The sequence below is a fragment of the Diospyros lotus genome, chromosome 13 (assembly GCF_014633365.1).
Source record: "Diospyros lotus cultivar Yz01 chromosome 13, ASM1463336v1, whole genome shotgun sequence".
Classification (NCBI taxonomy): Eukaryota; Viridiplantae; Streptophyta; class Magnoliopsida; order Ericales; family Ebenaceae; genus Diospyros; species Diospyros lotus.
The window spans coordinates 33,912,443-33,926,135 of record NC_068350.1 but is presented as its reverse complement, the minus strand read 5'-3'; the positions used below and the strand labels follow the sequence as shown (position 1 = coordinate 33,926,135).

Genomic DNA, 13,693 nt, shown 5'->3' with positions numbered 1-13,693 from the left:
CTCCCTCATTTCTCTCTACATCCTTCCCCCCTTTATGTCCAAATATCCCTCTAAACTTTTTGTTCTTAATCTTAAACCTCTCGGATCCCTCCGAATGCCAATTTCACCATGTACTTAAAGAGAAGGAACAAGGGATTGCACCGGGCACCTTGCTTGGAACATCTCACATGTATGTCATTGGCACGGGCACACAAGACAAAGAAAAAGTAACATTGCAGCAAGAAAAGTTGGAGGTAATGTACAGGTTTTTACCTGCAGAGAGAATTGAAATTCTGTCCATAATTGAGAAGGATGGGGTTGTAGGGCTGACGACACATTTGGAACCAATTTTAACGGCACTAAGAAAGAGGCGAATGGCTGAAATTGGTGTGGTAACAAGACATAATGTTGTTGCTGCTGAGGAGAAAGAAAAGAGTAGGCAAAAGAAAAGGGAAAAGCAAGATGAGAAGAAGGAAAAGCGAAGAAGAAACCATTGGGTGAAGATAGGCATTGGATAAAAAAGCAACAGCTAGGTGGTAATAAGTTTCTCAAGGATAAGAAACATTTCCAGGGGGGGGGGGGGGGCGGAATTGTCACAATCTTGGGTATTATAGGGGCAAAGCTATAATTGAGTTACAATTACAGTTATGGGGTATTTTTGTAATTCGGTTACAGCACATGGGTATTGTTATTCTGTTATTTTCCCTTTTTGTCTTGTAGTTAAGTTGGTTAGAGAGTTTTGTTTGGAAGCTAAGTGAGGCTATATATATTGCCTCAGCTGTAGGAAAGGGATATGCGAAAAATGAATTGAATACTCTATTTTCTCTCTAATATTTCTCCCCCCCCCCCCCCTCTCTCTCTCTCTCTTGGTGATCTCCTCCCTTATCTTCTTGCTGATTTCTCCCTCTCAACTGATCTCTTCCCCAAATTCTTCTCTTATCATTCTCGATCTTCCTTTCATACCCTAGCTCATCTCCTAGGATCAAGACAATAGGAAAACTTGGGTGTAAACCTTATAATACGCCTTTGGAACGTAACTGGAAACACAAGGTTTCAGATAATGATCCTTCAATAAATAAAGAAAGCTATCAGCATTTGGTAGAAAAACTCATCTACCTTTCACTCACGAGACCAAATATTGCCTTTAGTGTGAGCGTGGTAAGCTAGCTCATGCTCCCACAAAAAGCCATATGGAAGCAGCAAATCAGATTATAACGTATTTAAAGGGAAGTCTTGGCAAAGGGTTATTGTTTAAAAAGATTAGAGTCAAAGATGTTGGTTTTTCAGATGCAAACTGGGCAGGAGTTGTTGATGATAGCAAGTCAACAACCAAGTATTACACAAAAGTGTGGGGTAATCTAGTAACATGGAAAAGCAAAAAACAGTTCGTGGTTGCCTGAAGAAATGCAGAAGCAGAGTGTAGAGACATAACTCAAAGAACATGTGAACACATTTGGTTACAAAGATTGATGGCATATTTAAACATGCCAATAACAGGGCTTATGAAGTTGTTCAGTAACAGCAAATCAGCTATCAGTGTATTCCATAATCCAGTTCAACATGATCAGATGAAACATGTGAGGATTGACAGAAACTTCATCAACACCGAGATTAAGAATGGGACTATTATCTTGTCCTACATTCCTACCAAGTCTCAAGAAGCTGATGTTCTAACCAAAGTTTTTCAAAAATCAAGTTTTGATATCTGTATTATCAAGCTGGAAATTATTGACATCTATTCTCCAGTTTGAGGGGGAGTGCAGGAAGTGGGAGACAAATGATCCCACAAATTAGGGGTTGTGTTTTTTCTTCTTTTTGATTTGAATAATGGGAGGGTTAGTGATGTTGTGTATATAAGATGTATAGGTTGATTAGGTTGAGTGTGTGAAGATATCATTTTTGTTCCATATTGATTGGTTATACCAACTAAAACCACAAGAAAAGCATGCATGCAAGGAGCATTTATACCAACTCACAAGTAAATAAAAACTTATTGCCAACAGTAAGAGTCCCATCATTCTTGAGAACAATTGGCCCTCAGTTTTAAGGTTGCAACAATAGTAGACTCACCGCTGCATAGGCCATTATTCTAGGTAACTTTGCTAGGGGTCCTGTGCCCTCTGCATATACACTTGCATTAATTAAAACCAGCTGCTTCACCTGTGATGTAGAGAGAATGTAATGCATCCCATAAGAACCATCATCCATGATTACGTGGCAAGATTTTAGCATCATAGTGGAAGCAAATCATAAAAGCATCTATTGTTAGATCATAATTTATAAAGATGTTGCTTATAATGGTGTGTAAGGTTTTGTACTATAGTCATCTCATACATCTCTGCATATGTAGACTTGTGAATATAAAACTCAAAGAGTAAGCATTAACCATAAAATTCAAGATTAAAAATAAAAAATGGCATTTGGATCCAGTTCCCATTGATCAACCTTCTACATTTACACTAATCTAGTTCGAAAACTGCAGGAGCCACCTTTCTAAAGCAGCATTACTATCACCCAAGGATTGGAAGGAAGCTTTCCATGATTGCAGTAATGTATATGTTTGCATCTCCAATCAGCCAATATCAAATCCATAGAGTAGGTGGGGATAAATTTTCTTCCATACTAACTTCCAAGTCCCAGCACAGCATATTCAACTCAATCAGGTCCAGAACAAAAAGGGGGATATGAAGAGAGGAAAAGCTTTTAAGGAATAATTCAGATGCACCCAACTGGGAATAGGTAGTAGCACTAGTAATTCCATCCTGAGCATTTCTAAGACAAAGTGATATATAAGAGATTTGTGTTTCGACAAAACCAGTGAAGATTTTCATTTTATAGAGAAGTCAGAGACATTCCTAACAGTTGGAAGAGCCAAATGAGCTAGGCAGTACAACATATCTATGCATGTGTCATGTCCCTAGGAGGATTAGAAGGGTAATACTGTGATAGAGATATAATAAAGGGATAGTATTGTAATAGGTTTATATTAGTTTGTTAGAAAATATTTGGTTGTTTGTTAGGAGCACATGGGTGCTGTTAGAAATTAGTTAAGGCCCTATGCCTATGAAAAGGCCATTGTAAGAGGAGATGATTATGCTGAAATTGATATTGAATCTCTATTTTCCTCTCTAAATTTCTCTCCATTCTCCCTCTCATTTCTCTTAACTTTCTCCCTAATTCTGTTCAATCTCCCCCTTCATTTCTTCTCTGTTCTTCCCCAAATTCCTTCCAATCCTTCTAAGACCCTAGCTAAATCCTAAGGTCATGACAAATGATATCAGAGCACCGTTCCTCGGCGGTTTTTCTTGTTGATTAATTTCCGACGGGAATGGACGGCTGCTGTCCAACGCAAGCAAGATTGGTTATCGGACTTTGAAGACGACTTCGAAAACCAGAAGCAACGGTGGAATTAATCGAACAATTGAGTCGTTCAATGACAATGGGTGTGAACTTTAGGTGGAGCGAACTAAATTCAGCGAATTCGATTCCAATTAGTCTGACAGAGGAGTGGCTCTCGACTTGAAAAATTCGGAAGTGTTGTTCGATCAAGAAAGGCGACCTCGGTTGTGGAAGAAAAAGCGGAAGGTTCAACTATTGAATTCCGGAGCAGTAGGTTGATTCGCTACTATATTTTCCTAGTCGCTACAGTTGCGATTCCGATTTGAAGGCAAATCCGATTGGGGCTCAATGATGTGCTGCTCATTTGGATCGGAAGAGCCCATCATCAATCTCAGTACAGAGGAGCATTTGCAATTGGAGTGGGTCGATAGGCGAGCATACTTGAAGCATCGCAAACAGATAACGCTCGCGATTGGTGAGGGAATCTGTCAAATGCGTTCCCGGAAGTCCGTGGCCTACAGTTGCACATCGTCTGGCGAATTCAAGTAGTAGTGGCGAAGGCGAGTCGGGTTGCTTAAGGCGAGGACGAGACTCACTTCAAAGGCGATTCCTAGGGATCTAGCGCAATTCCAATATTCTGGTGTGTTTGGCGTTCGAGACCGAGAAACAACCAGGAGAGTTTTGGTTGAATCTCGGAATCGAATCTGGAGTGTCTCGATCATAGTTACCTAATACGCCCCTCCCCCCCGGGAACCACGTTCCAGTACACTCGCACTGGAACGCGGTGCGTTTGTGTCTTGGAACGCTTGGGGACACGTCCCAGTTTCCCTGTAATGAAGACCCGGATCTTTGATGCCATTAATTTTGGCCTACACTCAGGGGCCCACCATTAACCCTTCCTCAGACCCTCTCTCGCTCAAGCGCCCGCCGCCCACCCGCTCTGCCCTTCTCCCTCTCTCGCTTCGCTCGTTGCCGGCTGCTGTCTCTCGCTCTCACTCGCTCCGGCCTCCGTGCCTTTGTCGAACGACTCAGATTGTCGTTGAGGTAGAGGTGTCAAAAGGGCCGGGCGGCCCGTGGGCAGCTCAGCCTAGCCCGTTACTGTTCAAACGGGCCAGGCTGGGCCAAAAAAATTAGGCCCACGGCCCGGCCCGTGGCTCGTTGGGCCCTTATGGGCCGGGCCCATAAGGCCCTTACTCATTTTTTTTTTAATTTTGTTATTCTTTAGTAATTATTGATATTGGATACTAAAAATTTAGTTTCGCAATATATATAAATAATAACCATCAATTTATTTAAAATTTTTAAGTTAAATTTTTTATATATTTAAATTATAAATAAACATTATCCTTTTTATATGTACATTATTTTTCATATCAATTCACAAGAAAAATTATAAGGCATATAGAATATTGAAATATAAAATAATGAAATAATATTTAAAACTTAAGAATTAAGACAAAAAATATTTTAAAAAGAAAAAAATTAATTTTTATATATGTATTATTTTGATATTTATATATGTATATATTATATGTATTATTTTTAAAAAATTATTTAAAAAAAAAAGGGTCGGGCCCGGCCGGGTAGGCCCTGTGGGCTAAGGGCCCGGCCCCTTTGTAGGGGGGCCGTGGGCCGGGCCGGGCCCTATCCATGGCAAAAGGGCCCCGGCCCGGCCCGGCCCGTTTAAAAAGCCTGTGGGCTGACTCGGGCAGGGCCGGGCCGGCCCTTTTGACACCTATACGTTGAGGTCGCTGACTCGCTCGCCCTCCTCGGTCACTCGCCTCGCTCAATCGCTCTTCCTTGTTGCCTCTCTCTAGCTCCGTCGCTCGCCTGCGCCGCCTCGCCCTCGCCCCCTCGCCCTCGATCGTCGCTCGCCTGCGCCGCCTCGCCCTCGCCCCCTCGCCCTCGATCGTCGCTCACCCTCGTCGGCCGTCGACCCTCCCCTCGGTCTCTCACTTGCTGCCTCTCTAGCTCTCTTGCTCCGTCGCATCAGCTGGTGGACTCCCAGTTGCATCAGCTGGTGGAGACAATAAAGCTTGGCCTCTCCAGTGAGTTGTGATTTCATTTTGTTGGCTAAAGCTTTTTATTGGAAGTTCACGTCTCATTCTATTTTTTTTAATTTTATAATTTTATAATTATTACATTAATATTTATTTATTTTATATTTTTATTATTATTAATATATTTAAAAAACTAAGTAGCGAACCGAAGAAGCCTACCCCCCACGTATCGCGTTCCGGGAAAAGTGACGTACCATGTTCCTGTACTGCGTTCCGCGTACCGGACGTTCCACGAACCAGGTAACTATGGTCTCGATACAGTGGGTGTGGTGATTTGGACTCGGCAGTGGACGTAGCGATTGAACTGGCAATGAATTCTGAAGATTTTGGAATCAAAAAACGATTGCAAATTGTGCTGGGAGCCCCTGGACGGTGATTGGGCAGTAGTTGTTCTTTGGCTGCAATTTTGATTTGAGTTTAAGACAGGGAAATCAATTTCCATAGTTAAAATCCAGGTTGAGAAGGCTTGAAAGCGACTTGGCCTGGCTAGTCCGATAGAGTTTTCGACAACTCCGGTGAATTGATTGAGCTTGGGCTGATAGCTGAGGTTGAACTTGGAAGTGCGAAGCAGATTCCAATGACCTCCGGCAATTCCGACAGATCCGAGTTGAAGGCAGGGGCAAACAATTTTAGTGATTAGAAGTTCAATGACTAATAGCAGCGAATCAGTGAAGAGCGGTATGTATAGAACCCCTATCCCTTGGTCTTCCAAGTGTCATGTCCGTGAGATGTCGACCATGGGAAGCGAGGCACACATGAAACAAATGGAGTTTCAATTGTAGCCGAATGATGTTGCATTTTCAGTGGGTAATTTTCATGCAAGAGAGCAGCCTCAATCAATGGACAGTCTCTCAAGCACTACCACTAGTGCTGAGACTCCTAATGCCCTTGATCTCCTGAAACAGCAAAATAAGGAGTCTAAAGAGAAGGAACAAAGAATTGCACCGGGCATCTTGCTTGGAACATCCCACATGTATGTCATTGGCACAGGCACGTAAGACAAAGCAAAGTTAACATTGCAGCCTGAAGAGTTGGAGGATGGGGTTCTAGGATTGACGGCGCATCTGGAGCAATGAAGGACGCAGAAGGATAAGGCGAAACAAGATGAAAGGAAGAAAGGGAAGGACTTCTTTGTTGAAGGGACTGAGACCCTTGATGTTTTGCTCATTCATGTTTCCATTGGTGTGGCAGCAAGTCATAATGCTGTTGTTGCTGAGGAGAAAGAAAAGAGAAGACAAAAGAAAAGTGAAAAACAAGATAAGAAGAAGGAAAAGCGAAGAAGAAACCACTGGGTGAAGATGGGCATTGGATAAAGAAGCAACGGTTAGGTGGTAATAAGTTTCTTGAAGACAAGAAACATTTCAGGAGGGGGGGGAATTGTCATGTCCCTAGGAGGATTAGAAGGGTAATATTGTGATAGAGATATAATAGAAGGGTAATATTGTGATAGAGATATAATAGAAGGGTAATATTGTGATAGAGATATAATAAAGGGGTAGTATTGTAATAGGTTTATATTAGTTTGTTAGAAAATATTTGGTTGTTTGTTAGGAGCACATGGGTGCTGTTAGAAATTAGTTAAGGGGCTACCTATGCCTATAAAAAGGCCATTGTAAGAGGAGATGATTATGCTGAAATTGATATTGAATCTCTATTTTCCTCTCTAAATTTCTCTCCATTTTGCCTCTCATTTCTCTTAACTTTCTCCCTAATTCTGTTCAATCTCCCCCTTCATTTCTTCTCTGTTCTTCCCCAAATTCCTTCCAATTCCTTCTAAGACCCTAGCTAAATCCTAGGGTCATGACAGCATGTTGGTTAAAATTTAAAAAGAAACTTCTCAAATTGAAAGTACTGGCTAGAGTAAATAGTCAATGCATGTACCATGGACAATGGTTATAATTTATAAAGCTAAAGGAATACAAGTACTCACAGCTTCAGGATAATTGACTGCAAAATCAATTGCAACAGCACCCCCAAGGCTTGGTCCAACCAATATCATTGGCTTTTTAATGTGGGACTTCCAAAGCTACAATGTAGAGGAGAGAAAATAAATTGACTGTTCCACAAGGTGAAATTAAAACCTACTCTAACCACATCCAATCATATAATGAACAGATTTACAGGATGTCAAGCTTAAATAATACCTTGCCATTGGGAGTATAAAAATGTGGTAATGGCGAAAATTCTGAGAGGCAAGGACAAGTAAATCTCACAGCCATACCTGATAGAGATGATATCTTTTTGTTTCTGCATTACATGGTGGACGTGTTTCTAGTACAGAGAGAATGAGAAAAAAACAATGCAACAACAGCAATTTAATTGGTGATTAAAAGATAGAATATGGTCCAACAACTAAATTGCAGTCAAGGGTAAAATGTAGGGAATGAACCTAAATCAGAGAAACCCCATCCAAGAACATCGACAGCCCAAACCTCCAAACCAGCCTCCTCAAGCAAAGGGTATGTGCATCTCCATTCCAAACAAGAGCTACAGATATAGCAGGGCTCAATTAACTGAAGGAAATAAAAGGCTCAGATGGGAATGATATTTGTCAAAACTCACAGAATGGTTTTGTGGTAGTACAAACCTGTCAAAACAGTGCAGAAGAACCACAGGATTGGTCTCACCTTGTCTTATTGGCTTCACACAACTACTCATGATACAACTTTCGGAACATCCAATCTGGAACATTTAGAACAAAGATCAGTTCCTCAACATAGGGAATTACAAAAGACCAACAATGTTCAAGATCACAAGTGAGTCAAAAAGTAATTGGAGTAGCATCATTTCCCTCAAATTTTGAAAAAAGATCATCCCAGTGGACTAGGCTCCCTGCTTTGCAAGAGCCAAGAGAGGTATGTAATTATATGTAGCTTCACACTTGCTTATATTAGAAGCTGTTTCCTCAATGATAAGAACATTATAAACATGAAGACAAAAATTCGCTTTAAGCTGAGAGTTCAGAGAATAATCTCCTCCTCTCAATGGGGTTGAAAGGGTAAATCTGTAATACTACTTAGCCTATGCGGCCATGCGGGGTCTACTAATATTAGCCAAATCCATTTGGCTTAAGGACTGAGAATAGTCTAATTCTAAACAGGAACAGAGAAAACTAATTTCTGAGTCAAAATTAGTTTCAGTGGCCAGAAAATTGTGTAAGATCCGTACGGAAGGCAGGGAAACGAGAGAGAGAGAGAGAGAGAGAGAACATCATAATAAGAGAGAAAATATTAGTGCTTGAAAGAAAACACAAAATTTTGTAATTGAGAAATCACTAGGCTTCCTTCCTAATACTGTTTTCGATTGCATTCATCTATTCACGAGAGACTCAATTTATTTATATGATTTTTCTTTTTGGGTGCTACAAATGATTGAAAGAAAAAGCACAGTATCTATGGGCAAGAAACAAACACTTTTGCCCCACAAACCATGTAAAACTAAAAATTGAAAAGAAATCTCAGGAACACTGAAGGAAATTAAACCTCGTTAAGAGTAGAAATTGTACAATGGTGATTTTCAAGAAAATGAAAGGAAAAAGTTCTTCGAAACTTTATGAAAGACAGAAGCAAAGTAACTTTGATTTAGTAATTTCCGGACCCAAAAAAAAAAAAAGAAGAACAAAATCGCAAACAAAGCGACAATGAACATCAAAACATTTTTTCTTCTTATTTTCATTCGATTATTTATTTTACTTTCCTTCCTCACCTCCCAAACAAACACAACGGATACCTGAACAGGAAGCCTCTGGATCCTCCGAGCCAGGGTCCGAGCACACGGGTCTTTGATTTTGTTAACTTCTTTGGGCAGAAACGAGGGGAACCCACTGTCGCCGCTCCGGCTGGCTTCGGAGGAGGCCGTCGCATGCAGCGTCAGGTTTCTGGGACCACATTGCATCCTACCGGCCCCAATCACCGGTAAGTGCATCGCGAAAGCTGCCATGAACGGAGATTGCAGCTTGATTTAGGCGGCGGGGATCTGCAGAAGACGAAAGAAGGATAAGACTTTATTGTGGGTGAGAGAGCTCGAAATCAAAATGAAGCAGACAATCGTACAGTAACAAAGACTGATACCGGCGTGCAGTGGGGCCGAGGTAAGTACTTCACATGGCTTGGAATGGGAAGCAAATATTGATACAGGATGCAGCAACCTCGAATGCAGAGATGGCGTCGTCCCGTCTTCAATACGCAAGTCGTAGGTTGGTACCACGCATGCCCAGAACGCGAATGGCGACGAGTGTAGGGCATAAATGTAAATATGATCGATCATATTTTGCCACAAAATAAATATTTTATAGTAAATTATATGAAATCCCTTATGCGTAACTTATGCGTAACTTATCTTGTGTATTTTTTATTATATTAAAAAATTCTTTTACACTTTTAAAATATTACAATTAATTACAATTTATTATTATTTTACATAATTTTATGTTATCCCGTGTATTTTTTATTATATTAAAAAATTTCTTTACCCTTTTAAAATATTACAATCAATTACAATTTATTATTATTTTACATAATTTTATACAATCTATTGGTTGATTAATACAAAATTTTACATTTTTTTATATGTTAAAAGTATATATATAGAATTATGTATTTCATATATAAATTATTATATAAAATTATATAAAATAACAACAAATCGTAACTGATTGTAACATTTTGAAAGTATAAAGAAATTTTTTGATATAATAAAAAACACATGAGGATAAATTACACATGACCCTAAGTGCATGAAAATTTCATATAATTTATCTAATATTTTATTATAAATCGTGATAATTAAATTTTATCTTTATTTTTATAAATAAAAATTCATTTTATTAACATGATTTCATAAAACATGCTCTTTACTTGCATAATAATATAAATATTAGAATTTATAATGATTAAAAAAAATTACTTTAATTCCAGATTGTACTTATTTTTTTCACAATCTGAACTATAAAATGTCTTAAATACCCTTTAATAAAGTATATAAAAATAAAAAAAATAAATGATAATTATTTGTTGGTGGTAATTATTTTTTATTTGTACAAAATAAATAAATAATCACACCTCTTCAACTTTACTATTAGACTCGAATGCCTTTGAACCTTAAAATTAGTCTAATATATCCTTAAATTTTTTAAAATTAGCTACAACACCCTTTTTGTTTCCAAACATTAGTAAATTGATCCTACAATCCTTAAATTTTGGATATTTAGCTCAAGCACTCCATAAACTTTGGGTTTTTGACATAAACACTATCAAAACTTTTATTTTTTTGCTAAATCAATCTTACCTCTTTCAAAAAAATAAAAGTTTAAGGATGTCTAGATCAAAAGCCCAAAGTTTAGGAGATGTATAGTCAATTTAGTTAACGTTTTTACTAATAGATAAGGAATCATGACTAATTTTTTAAAAGTTCATGACTAATTTAACTAATTTTAAAGTTGAATAGGTGTTCAAGTCAAATAACTAGGGCTCGAGAGTAATATGGTCAATCTATAAATAAGATCAGATAAATCACTAATTATCTCTCGTATCTAGGATAATTAAGAGATAGATTTATCTACTCTCTTATCTAAGATGAAATTCATCTTCTTACCTACCTAGAATAAGTAAAAAAGTCTTAATCTTTACTACAGTTGATTATAAATAAAAGTATTTGTTGTTGCAAAAAATATGATAATTAAATTTATAGTGCATGAAAGTCAAGCCAGGTAAAGATAAGCATGAAATTTGAGGTGACCACCAAGTTGGGATAAAAAGAAATGTTGTTGCTCAAGAGAGAACTTGCACATTGTTTAGAAGAAAGCTCAACAAGTTTGTGTCTCTTAAAAGAACTAGCTATGAGTTAAAGCAAACAACAGTATTGTTGAAGAATGTGAGAGATAGACAACTATCTGGGAGAAAGCTCCGTTGTCTGGGAGAAAGCAACTGCAAAGCAGAACACTGTCGGAAGACATGTGGGGATTACAAGAGATCTTCCCTCGGGAATTGACGATTTCCTCCTAAATAACTGCACCCTCACTCTTGAAGGTTATGCTATAATAGCATCTATTGTGACCTAACCTTCAGGAGATATGCGTCGTTCTTTTAGATAAGGCATCTTATTCTACAGAAGGAAACAATCCTCCCAAACAAGTGTAATTTTTTGGAGAACTAACATTTTCTCGAACAATTCTCCTTTGTATAATAGACATCATATATACACCCAATCAAGTAATTCTCTTGGGAAACAACAAGTGAGACATTCTCCTAAACAATTACTACCCTGTCATTGCCCCATGCAATAATAGCTCACCTTAGGGCACTCATTCTCCTAGAGGACCATTCTTTCAAGAGGCTTCTCACTAGGCTAATTCCATGCTTAACTTGAGATAACATTATGTAACCCCAGTGCATGTGTGCCACGTGTCCCTCTTACCGATCTTTAAGGGGTATAAATACCCCTCAACTCAACATTTGATGGATCTTCTAATCCTTTTCACTACCTTTCATATTTCAGACACACACTCACCCCCTCATATTAACCTGCTTGTGCACCCAGAGGAAAACCTTACACTTTTCATGAACCGTTTAAACTTGTTCATAGCCTCATGAAGATCATTTTTTACTTAAGCATTGGAGGCTCCACGCAAGAGGAATCCTCGTGTGCCTTTTGACTATGGATTGCCTTGCAAACCTTCTCTCATGTATAGTGGAGCACTCTCTACGTGAAACCATCTCACTTTTTTGGACAGTTGAGTACTTTTCTCAGGCAACTATCTCACTCTCTTACTTCAATCCTTGTGCTACTTATTCAAGTTCGACAGTTGCTTATTTGAGAAACTCATACTAGTAGATCTTTTTCCCAAACAACGAATCGAACTCTCCCCTAGAGAGCTTGCTACTTGCCTCTTGGTTTGTAGATCGAGTTCCTTACTGTACTCTACCTCAGCTTGGACTTTTCGTTCTATAAATTTTACTTGTTGTACCATGAGTAGATGAAATTTAACCACATACATTGCTTAAATCAAATGTAAATAAAGCGTATAATATTTATACTTGTGATTGAATCAAGGTTGGAATGCTTTCGTTGGGGCTATTATGAAGGGCCTAAAAGTCCTCACCAAGCAAGCTACTGAGAAACCACTCTCCATTTTTTTGTGCTAGACAAAATGAAGACGATGTTAAGTAAGAGTGGGAATCGTTCTTCAAAAATTAGTTCATCACAAGAACATATAAATGGAAAGATTTAGAGAAAGGTGTAGGCAGAAAATGAAGAGATTTCTCATTGGAAAAATTGCCTGTAAAACTATCGGTGCAACCGTTACTGGTCAACGTTGCAATTGCTGCTGGCAACTTTTTCCATCCATAATGCCACTTATTGCAAACTTTGTCGGAATTCACTTCTTCATCGGACTACTGGCCCGCGGCTTATCGGTTGCCTGGTTCGATGTTGTCAGTCATTGCGTTTGCCGGAGAAGATGAAGTCAAAAATAGTAAATAGACTCTCTCTCTATCCTTTCTGCTTTCTCTTTCTTTTCATAAGGCGTTTCTAAGATTGTCTTCAATGCTTTTCCAAACTACTCGCCAAGCCAAATAGATAGCGAGGCAACCCAATTTGGATGCCTCCAACGCTGCTCGCCATCGCCAAATTTGGTTACCAAAGTTTTGGTGAACCCCAATCCCCTCATCAGATTTGGTGATCCATTTCGACCAAGCCACCATCGCTATCTCTCATCCATAACGACCATATTAATGCTAGTATAAGTTGATTTGCTATTGGAAGTGGCCTACCATTATAGTAGATCCACAGATCGAAGGACCACCTTGGAAAAAGAAGTTAGCCAGAAAAGACAACCAGTAAACGCGCGTGAACAAATGTGGCGTCAACGAGCATCAGACTAGGTGGCGTCAACGACCATCAAATTCGATAACGATGATGACCAAATTGTTCGATAACAGTGACGACGATGGGAACATACGTGATCTGGGTTTGTGATTATTGATTTTGGGAAATTTTTTATTTATTTGTATATTGGATGAGTGAAATTGTGCTTTTAGTTATTGATTTGTGTATTTGATTATTAATTTTGTGTTTATATGTATTTGATTATTGATTTTGTGTGTGTATCTAATTATTTTATGTATTTAATTATTTAGTCTATTAAGTGTTCAAAGATAATCTCATGACTTGATGAATTGAATTCCCAAACAAAGTGTGATAAGTTATCTAAATTAGAGAAAACTATATTAAATATATTTATAATTTTTTATATAAAATGACACATTAGTGAATTATCTCATTGCTGAGTTAAATCACATAAAATTTGTATCATATTT

General features: G+C 38.5%; 1 protein-coding gene across 3 annotated transcripts in view; it reads right to left on the bottom strand.

Annotated features, from left to right (window-relative positions):
* The window catches only part of LOC127788502 (uncharacterized), a 42,628-nt gene extending 33,040 nt beyond the window's left edge, over positions 1 to 9,588 (bottom strand). The window contains exons 1-7 of one of the 3 annotated variants that reach the window (XM_052316848.1): positions 9,449 to 9,588; positions 9,108 to 9,353; positions 7,966 to 8,060; positions 7,768 to 7,865; positions 7,600 to 7,649; positions 7,309 to 7,404; positions 2,050 to 2,139 (exon numbers count right to left, since the gene is read on the bottom strand). In XM_052316848.1, the coding sequence (XP_052172808.1) occupies positions 2,050 to 2,139; positions 7,309 to 7,404; positions 7,600 to 7,649; positions 7,768 to 7,865; positions 7,966 to 8,060; positions 9,108 to 9,317 (639 nt within the window). In that variant the 5' untranslated portion in view covers positions 9,318 to 9,353; positions 9,449 to 9,588. The other 2 variants (XM_052316851.1, XM_052316849.1) reach the window with 2 other exon arrangements.
* Positions 9,589 to 13,693: the final 4,105 nt, after the last annotated feature.